At 50.5% G+C, this 19,646-nt stretch overlaps 1 protein-coding gene across 1 annotated transcript in view; it reads left to right on the top strand.

Moving 5' to 3' along the window:
- The window catches only part of LOC118017779 (regulator of G-protein signaling 3-like), a 70,262-nt gene that overhangs the window by 7,822 nt on the left and 42,794 nt on the right, over nt 1–19,646 (top strand). Inside the window, exons 2-6 of the mRNA XM_035015996.1 lie at nt 6,053–6,103; nt 8,372–8,430; nt 9,455–9,549; nt 10,513–10,581; nt 18,769–18,829. Of these exons, the coding sequence (XP_034871887.1) occupies nt 6,053–6,103; nt 8,372–8,430; nt 9,455–9,549; nt 10,513–10,581; nt 18,769–18,829 (335 nt within the window). The remainder of the gene's footprint in view (nt 1–6,052; nt 6,104–8,371; nt 8,431–9,454; nt 9,550–10,512; nt 10,582–18,768; nt 18,830–19,646) is intronic.

Raw genomic sequence — 19,646 nt, 5'->3', positions numbered from 1 at the left:
GCCTTCTGAAGCTCACTCTTACCCAGTGTTTTTCCTGTCACGTGTGGCCCGTCTCTTCTCCCTTTGTCTCTGGGCCCTGGCTCCCACGTACTTCTGCAGCCTCTCTGGGTCCTACCTCCCTTTGCAGACAGAGTGCCCAACTGCAGCTCCATGGGAATTGGGGGGCATGCCCTCTCCACGGCCCTTGAATACCCCAGTGAGGATGGCTTCAGGCCCTTTAGCCTGGACATTCCTGGGCACTCTCATAGGCCATTCCCTGGCCCTGGGCAGAAAGTGGGGCTATTGACAAGATCAGAGATTGGAGGGGCAGGTGAGGGGCTTGGTTACTTAGATCGGCTGAAGGCCCCAGGGATTCATTCTGACTTCTCCTTTACCCAGTGGTTTATTTCTTTAGACTTGGGAACATTTCTTTGAGCCTGCCCTCTTTTTGGCTTCTTCTTGGCTTCCGAAGCAAAGCTGTGGCACCTGGTCCTGTGCCTGATGGCTCTCTCTGCTCTCGAACCCCAGGGTTGCATTGGCAGATGCAGGAGTGCACATTAATGGTCTGGAAGACAGGCTCGGTGTACAGGCCAGAGTGCTGGAGTTGGGGCAGCATTCTGGTATCTCGTTCTGGGCTGCCTTGCCCAGGTCACTCTGGGCCAAGGGCAAGTCACCTTCCGTATCTGGGCATGACTCTTCTGGCTTCCAGTTGAGGAGGCTGGGCAAGATGACTTCAGGGCCCTTGAGACACATTCATTCGATGGAATGGGCTAAGGAGGGGGGGAAGGCAGAAGGGACAGGAGTGGCCAAATGGGTTGGGGCGTGGGGACTCATTCTTCATTTTGCCCTTATCTGTGAGTCCATGGATGGGCTGGGGGAGGGTGTGTCCCTCACTGGGGGCCTGAGTCTGGTCTGCTGGGCTTGGTTTCTCTGCTGTAACTGGGTAGAGGGCACGCTGGCTCTCCCCGAGGAGGAGAGGATCTGCAAGGGGAGTTAGGCAGACTCCTCAGATTTCCGAGTCAGTCTTTGCTCCAGGCCCATCCTGTGCTCCAGTTCTACTTTTTAGCCTTGCCCATGCTCCTGCCCTAGTCACTGGGCTGTGTGTTCCCTGCCAGCAGGCACCCGGCCATTCAGATCTGTCGTTCCTGACTCAGGGCCCCATGCAGGTGCCTGGCTAACGTTTGTCGAGTGGAACTAGCGACCATTTGTGCTGGGAGATGTCTCCATCCTGATTTTTTTTTTCCTTTTTTTAAAAAAATTAACATATAATGTATTATTGGTTTCAGAGGTACAGGTCTGTAATTCATCAGTCTTATGTAACACCCAGTGCTCATTACATCACATGCCCTCCTTAATGTCCATCACCCAATTACCCCATCCCTCTACCCGTCTCCCCTCCAGCAACCCTCAGTTTGTTTCCTGTGACCAAGAGTCTCTTATGGTTTGTCTCCCTCTCTGGTTTTGTCTTGTTTAATTTTTTTCCTCTCTTCCCCTACGACCCTCTGTTTTGTTTCTCAAATTCCACATTTCAGTGAGATCATATGATAATTGTCTTTCTCTGATTGACTTATTTTGTTTAGCATAATACCCTCCACTTCCATCCACGTCATTGCAAATGGCAAGATCTCATTCCTTTTGATGGCTGCATAATATTCCATTGTATATATATACCACATCTTCTTTATCCATTCATCTGTCGATGGACATCTGGGCTCTTTCCACAGTTTGGCTATTGTGGACATTGCTGCTATAAACATCGGGGTTCACGTACCCCTTCAGGTCACTACATTTATATCTTTGGGGTAAATACCCAGTAGTGCAATTGCTGGGTCATAGGGTAGCTCTATTTTCAACTTTTTGAGGAACCTCCCTACTGTTTTCCGGAGTGGCTGCACCAGCTTGCATTCCCACCAGCAGCGTAGGAGGGTCCCCCTTTCTCCGCATCCTCACCAACATCTGTCGTTTCCTGACTTGTTCATTTTAGCCATTCTGACTGGTGGGAGGTGGGATCTCATTGTGGTTTTGATCTGTGTTTCCCTGTCCATCCTGATTTCTGTGAACAAGCCGTCAGGTAGATGATGGTGTCGTGTGGCTCTGTGGCCCCCATGGCTTCGGAAAGCCAAATATGTTCAGGCCAAAGCTGCCTTTGCACTCATAATAGATTCAGAAAAAATGTTTGGGTTTAAACAGTCGCCTTTGGGTTCATGAGATTGAATCTGTGACTGCTAGCCATTTTTGTCTTTCAAAGCCTTCTCCTACCCCACACTGGATCCGGCACAGTTTTTTTAGGAGAGTTCTCAGCTCTAGAGGGGCCCATAGTGGTAATTGCTCAGATCTTGAGCTAATTTTCTTGGCGCCTTTCATGCAAGGACCTCCTCACCCTCCAGCATTATCCGATTCACACACAGCTTGGCAAGTGCAGTACCCCTGTTATTAGCCCCACCTTGCAGCCAGGGGACAATGTGGCTCTGAGATAGAGGACAGTAGTCAGGGCTTGGAACTGGAACAGGCCTCCGGGCTTCTGAGATCTGTGTTCTGGGCAGGAGAGTAGCAGGAATTTCTGATGGGTGAAGAGCTGGACAAGGGTTTGCTGGAGTCTGGATTGCCTGGGTTTACAGTTTAAACACCCCCAAAGTGTGAGGAGCAAGTGGTTTCCAGGTCCCAGGGGTTGGGGAACTGCTCAGAATTTCCCTCCTTTCTGTTCTCTGAACCCTGCCTGGCCTTCCTCCAGCCAGCAGCAATGCACAAGCCCCAGCCACAGTCCCAGTTTCATGGGGCCTGTCCAGAAATAAACAGTTGGGATGATGAAGGGACATCTCACTGTGCCACAAGAAGTGGCAGATTTCAGACTTGAAATCTAGAGGAGAGAGCCCAGAGACTGACAGCAGAACCATGTCTGGGCAATAAAAGTTACTGAGAGGCCACTTCTGGCTCAGTATAAGATGGAGCATTGAACAGTCAGAGCTATTGCAAAAGAAAAAGGGCTCCCATTGTAGGAAGTGAGCTTCCCATCACCAGAGGTGATCAAGCAGAGGCTGATGACTGTAAGACAGGGTTGTCATGGATGCAAGGGCTTTCTGGTTGCTGTGTGGGGTTGCTGCAGGCTGGGAGGCCCTGCCCCATCCTCCTTGCCTCCCTAGTACATGTCCACCAGGTGGATTGAGTTCAGTGGTTTGTTTTTTTGTTTTTAAAGATTTTATTTATTTGACAGAGAGACACAGCGAGAGAGGGAACACAAGCAGGGGGAGTGGGAGAGGGAGAAGCAGGCTTCCCGTGGGGCAGTGAGCCCGTTGCGGGGCTTGATCCCAGGACTCTGGGATCATGACCTGAGTGGAAGGCAGACGCTCAGCGACTGAGCAACCCAGGTGCCCCAAGTTCATTGGTTTCTTGAGGTTCCAGCAAGAGTCCACTGGACTGAGGAAAGATCTTCAACATGTCACTGAGGAAGAAGAGTATGATCCTTCTCTCTTCTGTCCGTGCTGAAGGGCCACTGGGCATCTGTGAGGATGACTTGATGTTTTGTTTTGTTTTTATATTGTCTTCAAAAAAATTAGAAAAGCCAGGGGAAAAACTCATTCTTCACATGCTTTCCAGCCCTGGCCCTTCCGTTATGTTCACACTTCCCCCACCCTCCCTCTCTTCCTCCTCTCTTCTCCTCCCCACTTCCCTTCTTTTTTCATTTCCTCTTCATATTTTTAATTTAATTTTTATTTTTTAAAAGATTTTATTTACTAATAAAGTGAGAATGGGGGGTAGGGGCCAAGGGAGAGGGAGACAGAATCTCAAGCAGACTCCCCACTGAGTGCGGAGCCGGACTTGGGGTTCCATCTCATGACCACAAGATCATGACCTGAGCTGAAATCTGGAGTTGGATGCTTAACTGACTGAGCCACCCAGGCACTCCACCTCTTCTTATTTTTAATTATAGAAGTGCTATAGTTCATATAATTTGTATTGTTGAAACAACAATAGCGATAGATTTAAATTCCTCTTGACTTCCCTCCCTCCAATTCTAGAGGCAATCCCTGTTTTTCCTTTGGCATCCTTTCAGAACACACACACACAAACACGCGCGCGCACACACGTAGAAATATATGTCATCTGTATTGTTCTGCAATTTGCTTGTTTCTCTTAAAAACTTATCACAATGTTCCCCCTGCCTGGACATACAGAGTTCCCCCATTTTTTTGGTAACAGCCCCTACTATTCCAAGCACAGCTAGAGATGGCCCATTTAACCATTTTCATACTGATGGCCCTTTCAGGTGTTTCCAGTTTGTCCGCATTTTAAACAGGGCTGGAGCGCCAGCCTCGTGCTCAGCTGTGTGGTTTTTGTCTGTGATGGTTACCTCGAAGTAGAATTGCTGGGTTCAAGGACATGCACAATTGACTTCTGATAGATATTGCCAGAAATTACCCTCCATTACACTTCTTCCCACAGGGTATGAGAGTACCTGTTTTCTTACATTTTTAACCAACATTTGACATTATCCGTCTCTTTTTTAAAAGATTTTTACTTTATTATTATTGTTTTTTAAGTGGTGTGGAGCCCCACGCAGGGCCTGACCTCAGTGGCCCTGGAGATCAAGACCTGAGCTGAGATCGAGAGTCAGACGCCCCAACGACTGAGCCACCCAGGCGCCCCTAAAGATTTTATTTTTAAGTAATCGCTACACCCAGTGTGGGGCTCGAACTTACAACCCTGAGATTAAGAGTCGCATGCTCTACGGACTGAGCCAGCCAGGTGCCCCAACATTATCTGTCTTTTAAACGATCGGCCAAGCAGATTGAAGGAGAATGGTATTTTATGGCTAATTTGCATGTCCCAGATCCCTGTGAGGCCTAGCATCTTCTCATACATTTATTGGCTGTTTTGTCTTCTCTGCATTTGCAGTTTAGGACCTTTGTCTATTTTTCTATTATGTTGTCTCATAACCTTGTTTATGATATCTTTCATTGTAATGGACATTGAAAAATCGTATGGAGTCAGAGTTGTCTGTCTTTTCCCTTGGTGCCTCTGCATTTTGTGTCTTGCTAAGAAGGCCTTTTCCAAGCTTATAAACATGCTCAGAGGCCCTTCAGCGTGCGCTAGTCCGGGACTCCTCAACCTTTAATGCACCTGTGCCTCCCTGGGGATCTGGTTAAAGTGCAGATTCTGATTCAGTATGCCTGGGGCGGGGGCCTGCAATTCTGCATTTCTAGCTATCATCCAGATGCTTCTGGTGCTGGTGGTTCTCGGACCACACATAGCATGGCCAGTGGTCGGTTTTTCTTTAGGGAGATCAGGGTTCTGTGCAATGATGGAGGGTGGTAGCACTGACTTCGAAGGATCTCTCTGCCCACACCTGATCTCTTTTCTTTTTTTTTTTTTTTAAAGATTTTATTTATTTATTTGAGACAGAGAGAATGAGAGACAGAGAGCATGAGAGGGAGGAGGGTCAGAGGGAGAAGCAGACTCCCTGCCGAGCAGGGAGCCCGATGCGGAACTCGATCCCGGGACTCCAGGATCATGACCTGAGCCGAAGGCAGTCGCTTAACCAACTGAGCCACCCAGGCGCCCCCTGATCTCTTTTCTTTTGCTTTTCCCCCAAATCATTTGTTCCCTGCCCTTGTGTTGTTATTGCCTTTCCAGAACACAACTAGCTGTCTGTCACAGTGGAGGACTTGCCCTGACCTCCCCCTTGACCCCCTGACCCCCAAGGACTGCTGACCAAGACCCAGGATCCTTAACTCTCCAATCTGGGCTTGTCTTGATGTGGATGCAACAACTTTTCCAACTGTCCAACAGAGAGAGCTCCCCAGCATTAACCTGGGCTGCCTTGTAAAGTAGTGAGCTCTGCATCACCAGAGGGGTATAAGCCCAGGGTGGAGAGCCACTGCTGGAGGTATTACAGAAGGGACTCCTGATGTTATGAGGAGGCTGAACTAAGTGGCTTCCGAGCTCCCTCCCAACTCAGAGACCCCATGGATATTTGAATCACTTCACATGAACAAAAGAGCATTCCCATCACTGCTACCCCATCTTTCACCCAACAAAAGATGAGGTGAAGTTGCTTCTGTTGTTGTCTCCTTAGGTCAGCTGAAGCTGTCAATCGATGCCCAGGACCGGGTTCTGCTGCTCCACAGTGAGTATGGGGCCAGGCGGTGAAGGTTCCCATGGGCCACCCAGAGGATTTTACACTTTACCTGTCCATTTATCCATTTGTTTGTCCTTCCACCCAGCACACACGTAGTTACTGAGCTTCTATTGTGGTCTTTGCTGCCTGGACTCTTCTGTTTAGCCCAGCAGGCCCTGCCTATCTCTCCAGCCTGTGTGGCCCTTGCTGTTAAAGTCTCCCTGCACTCCCCCCTCTTTTCTTTTTTTTAAAGATTTTATTTATTTGAGAGAGAGAGAGAGTGAGAGAGAGAGTGTACGAGAGGGGGGAGGGTCAGAGGAAGAAGCAGACTCCCCACTGAGCAGGGAGCCCGATGCGGACTCGATCCTGGGACTCCAGGATCATGACCTGAGCCGAAGGCAGTCGCTTAACCGACTGAGCAACCCAGGCGCGCCCCCCCCTTTTTTTAAAAAAAGATTTTATTTATTTGACAGAGAGAGACAGAGAGGGAACACAAGCAGGGGGGGTGGGAGAGGGAGAAGCAGGCTTCCCACCGAGCAGGGAGCCCAATGTGGGGCTCGATCCCAGGACCCTGGGATCACGACCAGAGCCGAAGGCAGACACTTAACGACTGAGCCACCCAGGCGCCCTTCTGTACTCCCTTTTCTGTCCAGTTACATGCACCCCCTTGCTCATGCCTCTGAGCCTCTGCACCCCACTGTCTCTTGTGCCTGGAGTCGCCTGCCTTCTTTTTGAATTCCTTTTGAAAAATAACTCTCCCTCCCTCTGATTTTGCAAGAAATGTGCCTGCCTTCATCATCATTAAGGCTCAGGAAGGAAGGCTCACTTTGCTTCATTTTTTACCCCCTTCAGGAATCACCCCCCTGACCTACCTGAGTATGTTGCTTCCTCCTCTGTGTCCTTCACACAGCCCTGACTACGCTGCGTCACTCTGGGCTGTCCCGGAATGCAGTGGGGCAGGAACCATGTCTGCCGCACCTGCTCGGGCAGGGGGAGGGTGGGCAGGGAGACCCGGGGTTTCCTCAGGCCGGGAACCTGCCCCCCCCGTGACCACGCCCTCAAGAGGAAGGACGCACACAGGACTGGTAGCTAGGACACCAGGCAGCATAGACCAGCAGGCGCCTGGGGTCCTCCGGTCCTGGCCTTGGGGGGCCCAAGGTGACGTTCCCAAGGACCAGCAGAGGAGGGTTCTTTGCGGGCCAGAGCCTGACTCCAGCTGTGCAAACAGATTTTGCAAAATGCATCTTGGCCTCCACCACTTCATTTGTCCTGCATGGTTTGCTTTGGCTTCACCCCAGTTGTAGGGCTCTTCATCCCTTCCAGCCTGTTCTCTCTCCCCTTTGGCTTCACAGGCTTCATGCCTCAGACTACAGGAGCCCCGTCCAAGCCAAACCCTAGGCCTCAATCCCCACTGAACAGAAAAGAAAAGAGCAAAGAGGCTCCGCTTCTGTCTGATTTCTGCAGACCGCAGGCAAATGCTAACATTCAGGATCAGGCCTGCGCCTCACCTGCCACCTATCCCTTGCCTTTATTATTTTTTCTCTAGCAAACCTTCTTTCAGCAATTACGTGCTTGCCAGGCCCTCTCCTCAGCACTTTAGACACATCATCTCATTCAGCCAGCACACCTTCATGTGAAGTGGGTGTCGTGATCCCTGACCCATTACGATCACTCCTCCATTGAAAAATAGCGAATTCAGTGGCAGAGAGACGAAGCCACTTACTCATACTGTCCCGTCTAGTAAGTGCCGGAGCTGGTATTTGTGCGGGTCTGTGGCCCCAGGGCCCCGGGCCCGTCTCTGGACCCAGGCTTCTGCCTGCTCTGCCATACCGTCCCACAGTCCCAGTGCAGCCGACGGGGCAGGGTAAGTTCTCCAGCCTGGCCCCTCCGTCCCAGGAGGTGGACTCGGGTGGAGGAGGGAGCCCCGGACTGGGAGTCAGGAGATAGGGATTCAAACCCAGCTCTGGCTTACCCATCGCTCTGATTGCTCTGTGACTTTGGGTACGTTTCTTACTATCTCTGGGTCCCCCTACAGTCTCATCTTTCCCATTAAAAGAGGGGTTAAACTCGATAAATTTGATGTTCTTTCAGCTGTAAGTTTCAAGGAATCGAATGCGCCCTGCAATGTCTCAGTGAGGGTGCCGCCTGTGTGTGGGAGATGGTGGGAATGGACTAGACCAGAGGGGCTTAATAGCCAATGGCTGTTACGCACATTAGGGGCTAATGATAATCCTTCCTGCCCAGGCACCCACTCCAACATTTCCATTCTCTCTTTAGTTATAGAAGGCAAAGGCCTGATGAGCAGAGAGCCTGGCATCTGTGATCCCTACGTGAAGGTATATGATGAGCTGGAGGTAGGGAGGTGTGTGGGTGGGGGTGATGAGGGGCCATGTCACTAGACTGTGTCCCAAGGTCTCAGCACATCTGTGGGCTTGGGGCCACTCGAGGTGGCAGGGACCACCTCATTATTTGGTCATTAGGCATTTATTAGATCCAGTGATGAGGTGCTGAGCTAGGATAGGCCCTTCCCTTAGCCCAGCTTGGTCCCTGAGGCTTCCTGCAAGAGCGGGAATCTTGTGGGTGATCTTGGTCATCCACACAGGTGAGCACTGTGAACGTGTGGGTGACAGAAATCCACAGATGATCCCAAGCCCTCTCATGAAAAGCAATATTCTCACCCCTCTCCCTGGCAAAACCAGAAGCAAGATGGCCAGGTTTGGGTGGTGGAGGGGAGAGAGTGTCTCTGAGGCCTAGAAGATCCATCTGAGTGGGGCCATTGCAGTGAAGACAGAGGCCCCACAGGGCAGAGGGCCTACTTCCAGCCAGAACCAAAGGCCAGAGTGTGGCAGCTGGGATGCACCCCTCTCTTCTCTCCCAAAGCCCCCAGGCTGGTCATAGGCCCCTGTGGGTGAGGACTTGGGCAGGAGCAGAGGCGGGGGAGGAGCAGCTCAAGGGCGAGAACATGGATTTGGGGCCTTGGCAGAGGGAGCCTCTGGTGAAGGGAGCACCGAGCAGCTGCGGGGAACTTAGGAGAGAGGCCAGTGCTGAGAGGAAGACCAGAGATGGCTGAAGTACACCCCATCTACGGCTGGGCCTGTGGCTACCTTGGTGGTGGCACCCACTGTGGGGCCTTCTCCTGGCCTCCTGGCCCCCCGGCCCCGCATCTGATTCTAGCGCCTCGGCGGGGGCTTCTGTTTGTCTCCCGGCCTCAGACTGAGGACTGCAGTCTGTCCTCTCCAGAGGCTGGTTTGAAGGACACCGGGGAGGCCTTTCACCTGGGGGCTGGGCAGTCAGCTGCTGGGCTTCGGTGATTCCGGAGCCACGAGCCATCATCTCATGCTTCCTTTTCTCCAATTCAAGATTTCTTTGATCCCTGAAGATAATCAACTGCGTCGCCAGAAGACGCAGACCATCCCAGACTGCAGAGAGCCGGTCTTCCGTGAGCACTTCTTCTTGTAAGAGTCTGGTGCCCTCGAGGGGAGAGGGAAGGAGTGTTTATCTGGAACCAGCTCCGTTTGCCAAATCTAGAAGTAGATCTAAGCAGAAAAACAGTGACTTCTAAAGGATGTCTGTGTTTTCTCGTTCACTTGTGTCCTTGCATCCCTGGCACCCTGCCCGGCAGCGAGGTCCACAGTGATAAGGTGTCACTTGGCTGGTTCTCACAACCAAAATGCCCAGCCTGAGGCTGGCAGCCCCTGACGAGGAGGCATTTTCCCACAGGGCCTCGGGCCAAGCCTTCTCTTTCAGTAGAAGAAATTTTCCAAGCTGAGGGATTCCCCCCACCTTGTAAAACTTGCTAACCACCCCGGGCCTCAGCTTCCATCGTTGTAAAATGGGCTGATGAGAATACTGACCTCGGAGAACTGACCTGTGAATGAAACCGTGTAATGCGATGTCAGCTGTTTGTTGTTATTATTATTAATTATTATTATTATTCCCCCCCCCCGCTCTGAACTCTGGGGCCAATGGGAAGGAAATGGCCATTTGGTATTCTGTTACTGAAAATTAAGAACACTTTGTTTTTTTTCAAACTAATTTGCTTATTGTAGAAAAACAGATTAGCAAAGAGAAGAAAAGAGAAAACCCCTCGAGCCCTACTACTTATGACATGTCTCGGCTTATTTCTTTTCAGGTCTTTGATTTGTGTGGGTGTGTATGTCTGTCTGTGTGTAGGTGTTTACAAAAATGGAATTGTTCTGTAATATTATGTGGTAACCTCCCTTTTGTCCTGAACAAAGTAATTGAAACTCTTTTATGTATGTGAATACTCACCTCCCACCCTATTGGTGCTTGAGTTTCTTTAACCAGCTCCTTATGGTTGTTAGGTTATTTCTAAATTTTGCAATTGTGATGAACTCTGTGGGTCCAGCCTGGAGCTCAGCCCTACTAACACTCTGACCGTCTGGTTTGCTTTGCAGTCTCATCCAAGAGGAAGATGAACAGAAGCGCCTTCTGGTCACTGTGTGGAATAGGGCGGGTGACTCCAGGTGAGGGGAAGCACTGAGCTGGAGGGGAGAGCCTGTTCTCGGCCCCCAGGGGGCAGCCAGGCGGCCAGCAGGCACCAGTTAAAGCCTGTGGGATGAATGAGTAGTAGTGGAAACACTAAATCTGAGAGGCCGCCACTCGCCTGAGTCCCCATCGCTCCAGACAGTGTGGAGGACCGTGTTATCAGGTAGCATTTGCTGTGCCCTTGGTATCAACAAGGCATTGCTTTGGCCCCTGGGGACGCCAGCCAGCCTGCCTGTGGCTTCTGCTCTCAAGGTGCCCACTTGTAGGAAGGGACACCAGGTGCTGCCTAGACACCGATTACAGTAACAATATACACACGCTCAGTTCCACAGGAGTAGAAGCTCCTAGAAAAATAGACCCATTTCTTTTTTAGTCATCACTGTACCCAATGCCTAGCACATAGATGTTCTGTAAATATTGTTTGAATGGATAAAAGACTGAATGAGTAATAAGGACAGTAAGTATGGGAAGAGGGAAGTTCCTTGTGGGCCGAGGTGATCAAGGAAGGCTTCCTGGAAGAAATGGGATTGTGAACTTGGGGCAGAGATCAAGAATAAGACAAGGAGAGAAGGTTTTGCATGAGCAAAGGCAAGAGGCAGGAATATGCATGCTGGGCTCAGGCTGCCATGAGGAGGCAGCGTGGGAGGTGCAGAGGTTTTATGTGGGAATAGCCAAACAGGCTGGTCTTGCATGCTGCGCGGGACGCGGGTGGCCAGATGTGGTCCTTAGCATGGGGTTTAGTCCAGCACAGGGGAGGAGTGCTGGGTTAGGGGGAGAATCGGCTGCTTAGCAGAGGGGGTAAGAGCAACTGGACTGAGTGCCGTGCCCGTTGTGAGCAGCAGGGGCTCATTCACCTGGGGCAGCCAAAGGAATCTGGGGGATCCTGTGGCCATACATTTGTCAAGCCATCATAGAACCAAGTGGTAATTGGAAAAGTGCCTCAGTGAGTGAAAATCCGCTCCGTTCACCAGCTTAGACTGGGAAAATATTTTGGGGTTGAATGCTTTTTAGTATCTTAAATTTTATAGCTGGTATGCTTTTTAAAATTGAGCCTTATTCATAAGGAAGAATATTTCTTTTAATGGAGCATTTACTTTTTCTCATGGAACTTATGGTGCTGTAGGCCTGATTCATTCAGCTGCCATTTCCTGGGTACCAATGTGACAACATTGGTCTAGATGCTGGGGACACATGGGGTCAATCAGAGACTCTTCTGCTCTCGAGAAGATCACTGATAGGGACTTGGGGGTGTGGGTGAGAAGGAGGACATCACATTGATAATAAGCAACCATTTACTGGGTGTTGACCACAAGCCAGGGGTTGACAGTGCATTATCTCATTTAATTCATAACTCTTAAGAGGAGTATGTTTTTGCCTAAGTTTTCAGAAGAGGAAATGGAGGGTAAGAAAGGGAGTCACTTGCCCAAGGTCACATGGTCAGTAGGCAGTAGAGCCAGGATGGGGATCCAGGCAGTTAGACCCCAGATTTTCACTCTCAACACTATACTGCTTCCTGGGGTGCAAGCAAAAGGACAGAAGAAAGAACCAGCAGAGTATAGAGGGCAGGGCAGGGCAGAAGTGGGGAGGGGTCTCCAAACTCCCTGGCACTGCAGGAGGGTCAAGTACAAAGTAGGGGCCAGCTAGAGATAAGATGAAGAGGTTGGTGTAAGCCAGATCAGATGATTCTGTAGGTGTTCTTTGGAGCGTGGGCTGCCTCCTAAGGCCAGTGGTTCTCAGCCCTGGAATTGCATCAGAATCCCTGGGATGCTTGCAGAGAACATAGATTCCCAGGTGCCATGTCAGATGGATTCAGTCCGATCTTCATGGGCAGGGCTGAGGGAGCTACATTTATATAAGTTCTCAGGGGAACCTCATGCCGTCAGCTTGGTGTTTGGGAAGCTGGTGGTGAAGAGATACTGAGGGGTGTTGAGCAGGGGAGAGGCAGACGCGTGTTCTAGATCTATCATCCTGGTAGGGCTTTGGAAGGCTGGGGAGGAGCTAGGAGATCGTTGCAGTGATCGGTGAGAGAGATGCTTTAGGGATGGAGAGGAGGGAGGCAGACCTAGGACAGATTTAGGAGATTAGATTAATGGTACTTAGTGGTGGTTTGGCTGTGAGAGCGGCGGGTGAAGTCAGGGGTCATTCCTGGGTATCCGGTGGTGTCCCCAACCAAACCAGCATGCCCTAGAGGGGAAGGGAACCAGCTTTGGGTCCCCCGAGAAGGAGGGGCTGGAGAGCAGTCGGATGGGAGCTGTGTAGGGGTGTCTTGCTGACACAGAGCCCAGAGGGAGAGAGAGCTCTGTGCCAAGGTACGGACGTGGGAGCCATGACCAAGGCGGTGGGTGAAGGAGGGTGGACTGCCTAGGATGACAGTGGGTGACAAGCCTCAAGGGTCAGAATCCCGTCTTGGCAGGAAAGCCTGAAGAAGCCCGAAGAGGAGTGCCAGAGAGACGGAGGGCGTCTGGGGAGCCCACGGGATGGAGGCAAGGAGGGGGGCAGGTGCTAGAGGCATGCGCTGCGCTGGGACCCGCCACAGAGGTCTGCCCTCCTGTGAGACCAGGGCGAGCCCAGCAGAGGGCAGTTCACGGGTTTTGCAAAAGAAAGTGAGGCCAGGGGGGAAAGTGAGTCAGCACCCTGCGGGGCAGTGCGACGGAGGCTGTGTCTCCTCCACTTGTTGCCTATTTTGGGAAAGTGAGATTCCTTATTAAACCCAGCACAGTGGAGCTCGTGGTCACAGTCCCGATCCAAAGCTCAAGAGGGACAGAGCAGGCTCAGGCAGGCCTGCTTTGGAGCAGGTGGCCCCTCCGAGGCCGCCAGCGCCACGCAGGGACACATAGTGTCGATCCCTCTCCGAGCCAGAAGGCCTCGGAGCCGGGGGAGGCTGACGGAGCAATTGCAAGAAACTTCCGCCCTGCGGAACGCTCTCACTTCGCGTTGTGCTTCTCCAAAGGACGGACATGCAGCTTAGCAACATCAAAGACCAGTACAGGAGGAAGGAAACAAACATTTACTGAACTCTTCTCTGTGCCAGGCCCGTTACATACATTATTTCATTTCATCCTCATAAGCAACCTTGGGACGATGTAGGAATTATTACTGTCCCTCCCTTCGGAGAAGAAGAAACCGAGGCTTATAAAGGTGAAGGAACTTGCGTGAGGTTATTAAACCCTGAATGTCCACTGTGTGTGGACCTTGCATAGCATATTCCATGCATTGTCTAATTTAATCCTCACAACGCTGTGTAAGTAGGTAATAGGGCTGTCGCTCTCTGGCAGGTGAGGACACAGAGGCACAGAGAGGTTAAGTAACTTGCCTGAGCTAATGCAGCTAGGAGGTGGTGGAAACAGGATTCAAATCCAGGCAGCCTGGGAGTTGACTGTCCTCATGCAGGCAATAAATGACTCCAAAGCTATACTCCTTCTGTGACGCACTGTGTCAGTACTCTTGTTCCTTGGGGCCTGGGCTGCTTCCTCTGGGCTGTTTCCCAACAGAAACAGATGTGGTTTTACATAAATCATCCAGGTGAATGTGTGGCAGTTACATTTTGTAACTGATAGGAGATAAAAGGGAAGCCTCTGTTTCATGACTTCTCACGATCCTTCCAGTGATGGCTGTAAACTCGTCTTAGGGGGACAAGGTGGTCTACAAAGACGTTCTGGGGGAAACGCTGGGGGATGTCACCTCACCGTGGTGACAGAGTGGGTGCTGAGGGGAACCAGGCCTCAGGGCAGGAGATTTGGCTTAACGCCAACGTTGCTACGAGACCTTAGGTAAGTCTCTTCCCCACTCCAGGCTTCAGTTTCAACTGTGAAATGCAGGAGAGATGCTAAGATTTCTTTCAGCTTTTGGGTTCTGTGAATTTTCAAGAAATTTTCAAACAAAAAAAGCAAAAAAAAAAAAAAATTTTCAAACATACGTAAAGGTAGAAGATGTCATATAATAAGCCCTCATATATTCATAGTCCAGCTTCATCCATCAGCTATATGGCCAATTTTATTCCCTCCATGCCCCCACGCATTCTCCCCTCCCTCCTCCAGTGGATTATCTTAAAGCCAGTCCCAGACATCATCTCATCTCCTCTCTATATATCTCTCTAAAAGATGGCTTAAAAAGACAACCACAACGCCATTATCATGCTTGACAATTAAGAGTCACTCCTTAATATCTTTGACTATGGAACTCAGCTATTTAAAAGTTTTGTTTGATGATACGGTGAAGGCCCCACTGAAGCTTCTAGTATCAATGATAGCACTTTCAGAACCTGTGGCCAGAGAACAGTCTTAGGATTGTAAGGTCACACCCCACGCTAAAAAAAGAACAAAACACACATAGCTTGAAACACATAATCTTTTATGCGAAGAGTAGGAACATTTATGGAGAGTCTGCTTGCTGTGTGTCATACCCTGTCCTGGGCATTCCAAGTCTTCTCTCGCCTTTGATCTACTTTCCAAACGGGACCTCAGTGCGAAGCACAGTGCCATATTTGTTAGAAAGCTTGTGACCCAACACAGGGAAAGAAAAAAAAAAAAACAAATGGAAAAATATGTGTTCAATTTAAGCCATCAAAGTAAAAATAAATGGAGATTAAATGCTGTAACCCTGCAGCAGAAATAGTTTAAGGCCCCTGAGAAGAATGCATTTTCTTCTGAAAGTTCCCTGAAAAGAATGCATTTTCATTTTGCAGTGGGTCTCTTACCCTCTGCTCAAAAGGTAACCGAGCCCAGTACTCTTTGCCACGAGTGTTCCATGAAGCCTTACCTCTGAGTCTTTGTACTGGCTGTTCCCTCTGCCCGCAGTGCTCTTCCTTTTCCTCTCTTTGGCTTAGCTCTTCAGGCCCTCTTCCGGCATCTCAGCCCTCCCAGAGCTTTCAGCGTTTGTTGCCTGCACTGTCCATCTGTCTGTCAATCTCGCCCTGTCAGTGATATCCCTTGTATCGCTCTCTTGGATTGCTATTTACATTCCTGCAAATCCGTCTGCTTTCCTTAATGCTGCGGCTCCTTGCCCAGGGCCTGCCAACCCACCACGGGCATGATGGGTTCCTGCATTTGTCAAGCCTTCACTGAGCGCGCGGAGCCCTGAGCTCAGGGTTTAGCATTGAGAAGTCACCAAGGCTTGGCCCCTGAGACTTCGTGCTCGCGCAATTCTCAGGCAGCCTCCAGGGTAAGCACTAGTTTCCAAGTTTATAGGCTGACCGACTGGTACATTGCCTGCCGGGTACTCAGATTATGTGTAAAAGAAGTCTTTCTTCCTCCAAAGATTTTTCAAAAGCAGGCTTAAGGAGTAGCTAATTGAAGAACACTTAGAGAGCGTTTCCTGCTTATGGACATTAATTGTGACAATTTACTTGGCCTGAATTAGCATGAAATCATTGGAGGCCCCTTAGCAGGAAGCAAAGCTCATGTGGGCTATTAACCATTTAGCATTCTCTAAGCCCCAGGGAATGAAAATTCCACTTATTGAAGAGCAGCGGGGAGAGGCAGCCTTTATTACAGCTAAAGCATCCTGCTTGGAGATTTAGAAAGTTAGAGCCATACCCGGTGTGATAGGAAAAGTGTGCAACAAGGAAGTGTGAGCACCTGGATACCAGCCGGGTTGCCCTTGAAGGTGTTGAAAAATAGAATCAAATTGGTGGTAAGGACTTTGGCGAAGTCTTGACAAGGCTTTTCTGGAATGGCAATTCAGACCAGGGTCTGCCGCTCGTGATGGTCACTGTGGCTGGCCACTTCCCAGGAGGGAGGAGTGTTGTTTCTGGGGGTGGGCTGGGGAGATGGATGTGGAAGGGTCTCTTTACTGGGGGTGAGCGCACTGTTCTCTTTGGGTAGATTTTTTTTTTTTTTAAAGATTTTATTTATTTGACAGAGAGAAACACAGCGAAAGAGGGAACACAAGCAGGGGGAGTGGGAGAGGGAGAAGCAGGCTTCCCGCAGAGCAGGGAGCCCGATGCGGGGCTGTATCCCAGGACCCTGGGATCATGACCTGAGACGCTTAACGACTGAGCCACCCAGGCACCCCTCTTTGGGTAGATTATTAATATGGCCTTGTCTGATGGGAGGGGGCAAGGAAGAGGGGGAGCCGGAGTGCCCAGGCCACAGGAAATGAGGGCAGGGGAGGGAGCAGGGGGAGTAGCCGAGTGACAGGAGGTGGGGAGGCACTGTCAGGTGCAGAGTGTGCCTCTGAGGGGCGGGGGCACCAGTTCCGAGGATCAGTCTCTAGTGCTCGGCAGCCCCGCCCCTCACTTGACTTGGCTGCCTATGAGAAGCCAGTTTTGTTTTGCTTGGGACCGTCAGGTGGTAAGCTGCCACTCTTTCCGGAGAATGCAAACAATATTTATTTACAGAGACCTGGTCCACTGGTCCTTGACTGGGGCAGGCACAGGCGGGTGCCCTGCAGGAGTCCTGGCATAGCTTTCTCTAGACTCACAGGTCTGGATCCCACCTCGGACTTACTGTGTCCGGTCCCCAGGGGCAGGCTCTGGGGCACAGGATTTGGGTGGGCTCTTCAGAGGGTTCTGTGGTGCACCCTCAGCTAGAGCCCCTGGCCTCACTCAGGCCGCCCTGGACCAGGTTCTGGGGAGGCACACCTCTAGGGTGTTCACTACCCGTGTGGGCGGCTCATTCCATCTTTGGCTTTGCTCTTGTGTCTTCTACAGTATTTGCTCAATCTCTCCTCTATGTGGGTCCCTCAGATACTGAAGGATTATGCTTCCGTCTAAATACTCATGCTGTTTCTTGGTTAACAGCTATTAAACCAGTCTCTGGGGCGGTCTGAGTTGGGGATGCGCTAAGAAAGAGGACAATAGAAAAATGAAAAAGCGACTCTAGTGCTAAGATAGAGAAAGATATGGTAGAATAGAAGTATTTGCAAATATAAAGATATAAATACTGTTTTTCTTTTCTGATTACAAAAGTAGTGCTTGTTCCCTGTGAACACTTGAAAACACTGAAAACCCAAAGAAGAAAACAAAAACCCCTCGAATCCCACCTACCGGAGACAACCATTGTTAATATTTTCGTGGGTGTCTTTCTCATTAAACTACAAATTTGTAAACTACTTCCTTTTCTCTCCCAGTGACAAGATTATTTTTTTGAATTTCATTAACATTAGCCCATGCCATCCTTACTGAAAGCTGCCTTGTATCAGTCAGTCCCAGATTAGACGCTGGGACTCAATGGTGATCAGTCTTCCGGAACTTTGAATTACTCTTAGTCACGGGGGACCCGACTGAACTCAGCCTCTTGCCACAGTGTGACACCCCCCCCCGCTCCCCGCCAAGTCCTGACTCTGGCTCATGCCTACTTGTCCAGGTCCAGTGAGTCTCAACAACTTTTGTGTTGATTGGGACTTTGATCTGAACCCGTCCAGGAACTGCGAAGGTCCTGCCTGTACCTGAGAAGAGCTTCTTGAACTTGAGGTCCCACAACTTTTCAGTTGAGCATCAACCCACTGATATGGGTGCTGAAATTCCCTGCGGGGCCTGCCTCTTCAGATCTCCCTAGTACTAGAACAGTTAATGCTGAGTGAAATAAATCAGGCAGCGAAAGACAAATACCGTATGATTTCACTCCTATGTGGAATTAAGAGACAATACAAATGAGCAAATAAAGAAGAAGAAGGGAAAAAAAGGACAAACAAAAAACCCAGACTCTTAAGTACAGAGAACAAACTGGTTGCCAGAGGAGAGGTGAGGGCAAGGGAGGGGAGACAGTACCCTATCTTGAGGAGCACTGAGAAATGTAGAGTTGTTGAATCATTATACTGTACACCTGAAACTAATATAACCCAGTATGTTAATTCTACTAAAAAAAAAAAGAAAAGAAAGAAAAAATCCCCAAAGCCTATGGGTAGCCCTAAGCTTCTGTGGTCGGTGGAGGGAGAACTGTTTTCCAATCTAGGGTGCATGGCTTTCCCAAGGACCTTACTACTAACCCGGTTTGTGACCTTGGGAAGGGGACCAACTCTGAGCCTCAGCCTTTTCCTCCATGAAATGGGGAGACTTAGCCCTCTCCAGCCTAACTCACAAAGTTGGAAGGATCAAATGAGACAACGCGGGTCAAAGTGCTTTGTAAACCGCAGTGAATCAGGCAAACCTATGTTGCACGGGATAATTGGCCTCCCCATAGAGCCCGGCGAGAAGGTGCTGACTCAAGCCTCTGTTGTTCTCCCAGACAGCGTGGACTCATTGGCTGCATGAGCTTTGGGGTGAAGTCCCTCCTGACTCCGGACAAGGTGGGTCCCGGGGACGCTTCTGGCAGGATCATCCCACCAAGGCCAGGGCTAGCACGGGCAGAGGCCTTTGTCTGGAAGCCCTTGGGTGGAGCTTCTGTCTCGCATGCTTCACGACCTGAAGAACAACACTGTTTATCGTCCGAGTGACCAAGGCTTTGGGTCTTCTTCCTGGGTTTGTGCTTGTCAGAGATCAGTTGTCAGGCAGCCCCTAGGCCTTCCAGGGGGCTCTGGGCCTGGTGTCTGGCACACCAGGACGCTGGCAGATCCCCCGGAGTTCTGAGCACTCTTGGGCTTGCCCCGGAGGAGGAGGGCTAGGTGGTTCTCATCCTCTTGACATTATCTACCAGGTCTCGTGTTTTTGGGTCTAGCAAGTGCTCAGGGATGGAGTGAGCAGCACCATCCTCTATGGAACTTTCCTTTAGGCTGAGTGAGGACTCTGGAATCCAGAGACCCCTCCCTCTGGGTAGCCAGTTCCTTATCCACCTCTGCATTCCCCCCCCACCCCGGCCCCAAACTGGAGGCTTTTGAGCAGGGGAGGTGGAGACACTCCTTTCACACACACCCCTAGAGATGTCCTGGTGGCCTCTGCATGGAGTTGCCAGGTGGCCTGCCACTTTGTGTTCTGGAAGTGAAGTCTGGGATAGGTGGTGAGGACCCTTTATCCTGCATGTAGGTCCCAAATAGCTTCTCTGGCCTGCGGTGCTGGCTTCATTCCCTCTTGGGAGATGCTCCCTGCATGGGGACTGCTCAGGAGCCTTAGGATGCCCACCTTCTGGCCTCTCCATCCCTCTTTCACTCCCTCCCTTCTGTTCTGTCA

Source organism: Mirounga leonina, unplaced genomic scaffold (genome assembly GCF_011800145.1).
Source record: "Mirounga leonina isolate KUSES-001 unplaced genomic scaffold, KU_Mleo_1.0 Mir_170, whole genome shotgun sequence".
In the NCBI taxonomy this organism is placed as follows: Eukaryota; Metazoa; Chordata; class Mammalia; order Carnivora; family Phocidae; genus Mirounga; species Mirounga leonina.
The sequence above is the reverse complement of the archived record's forward strand: the minus strand, read 5'-3'. Positions and strand labels throughout refer to the sequence as shown.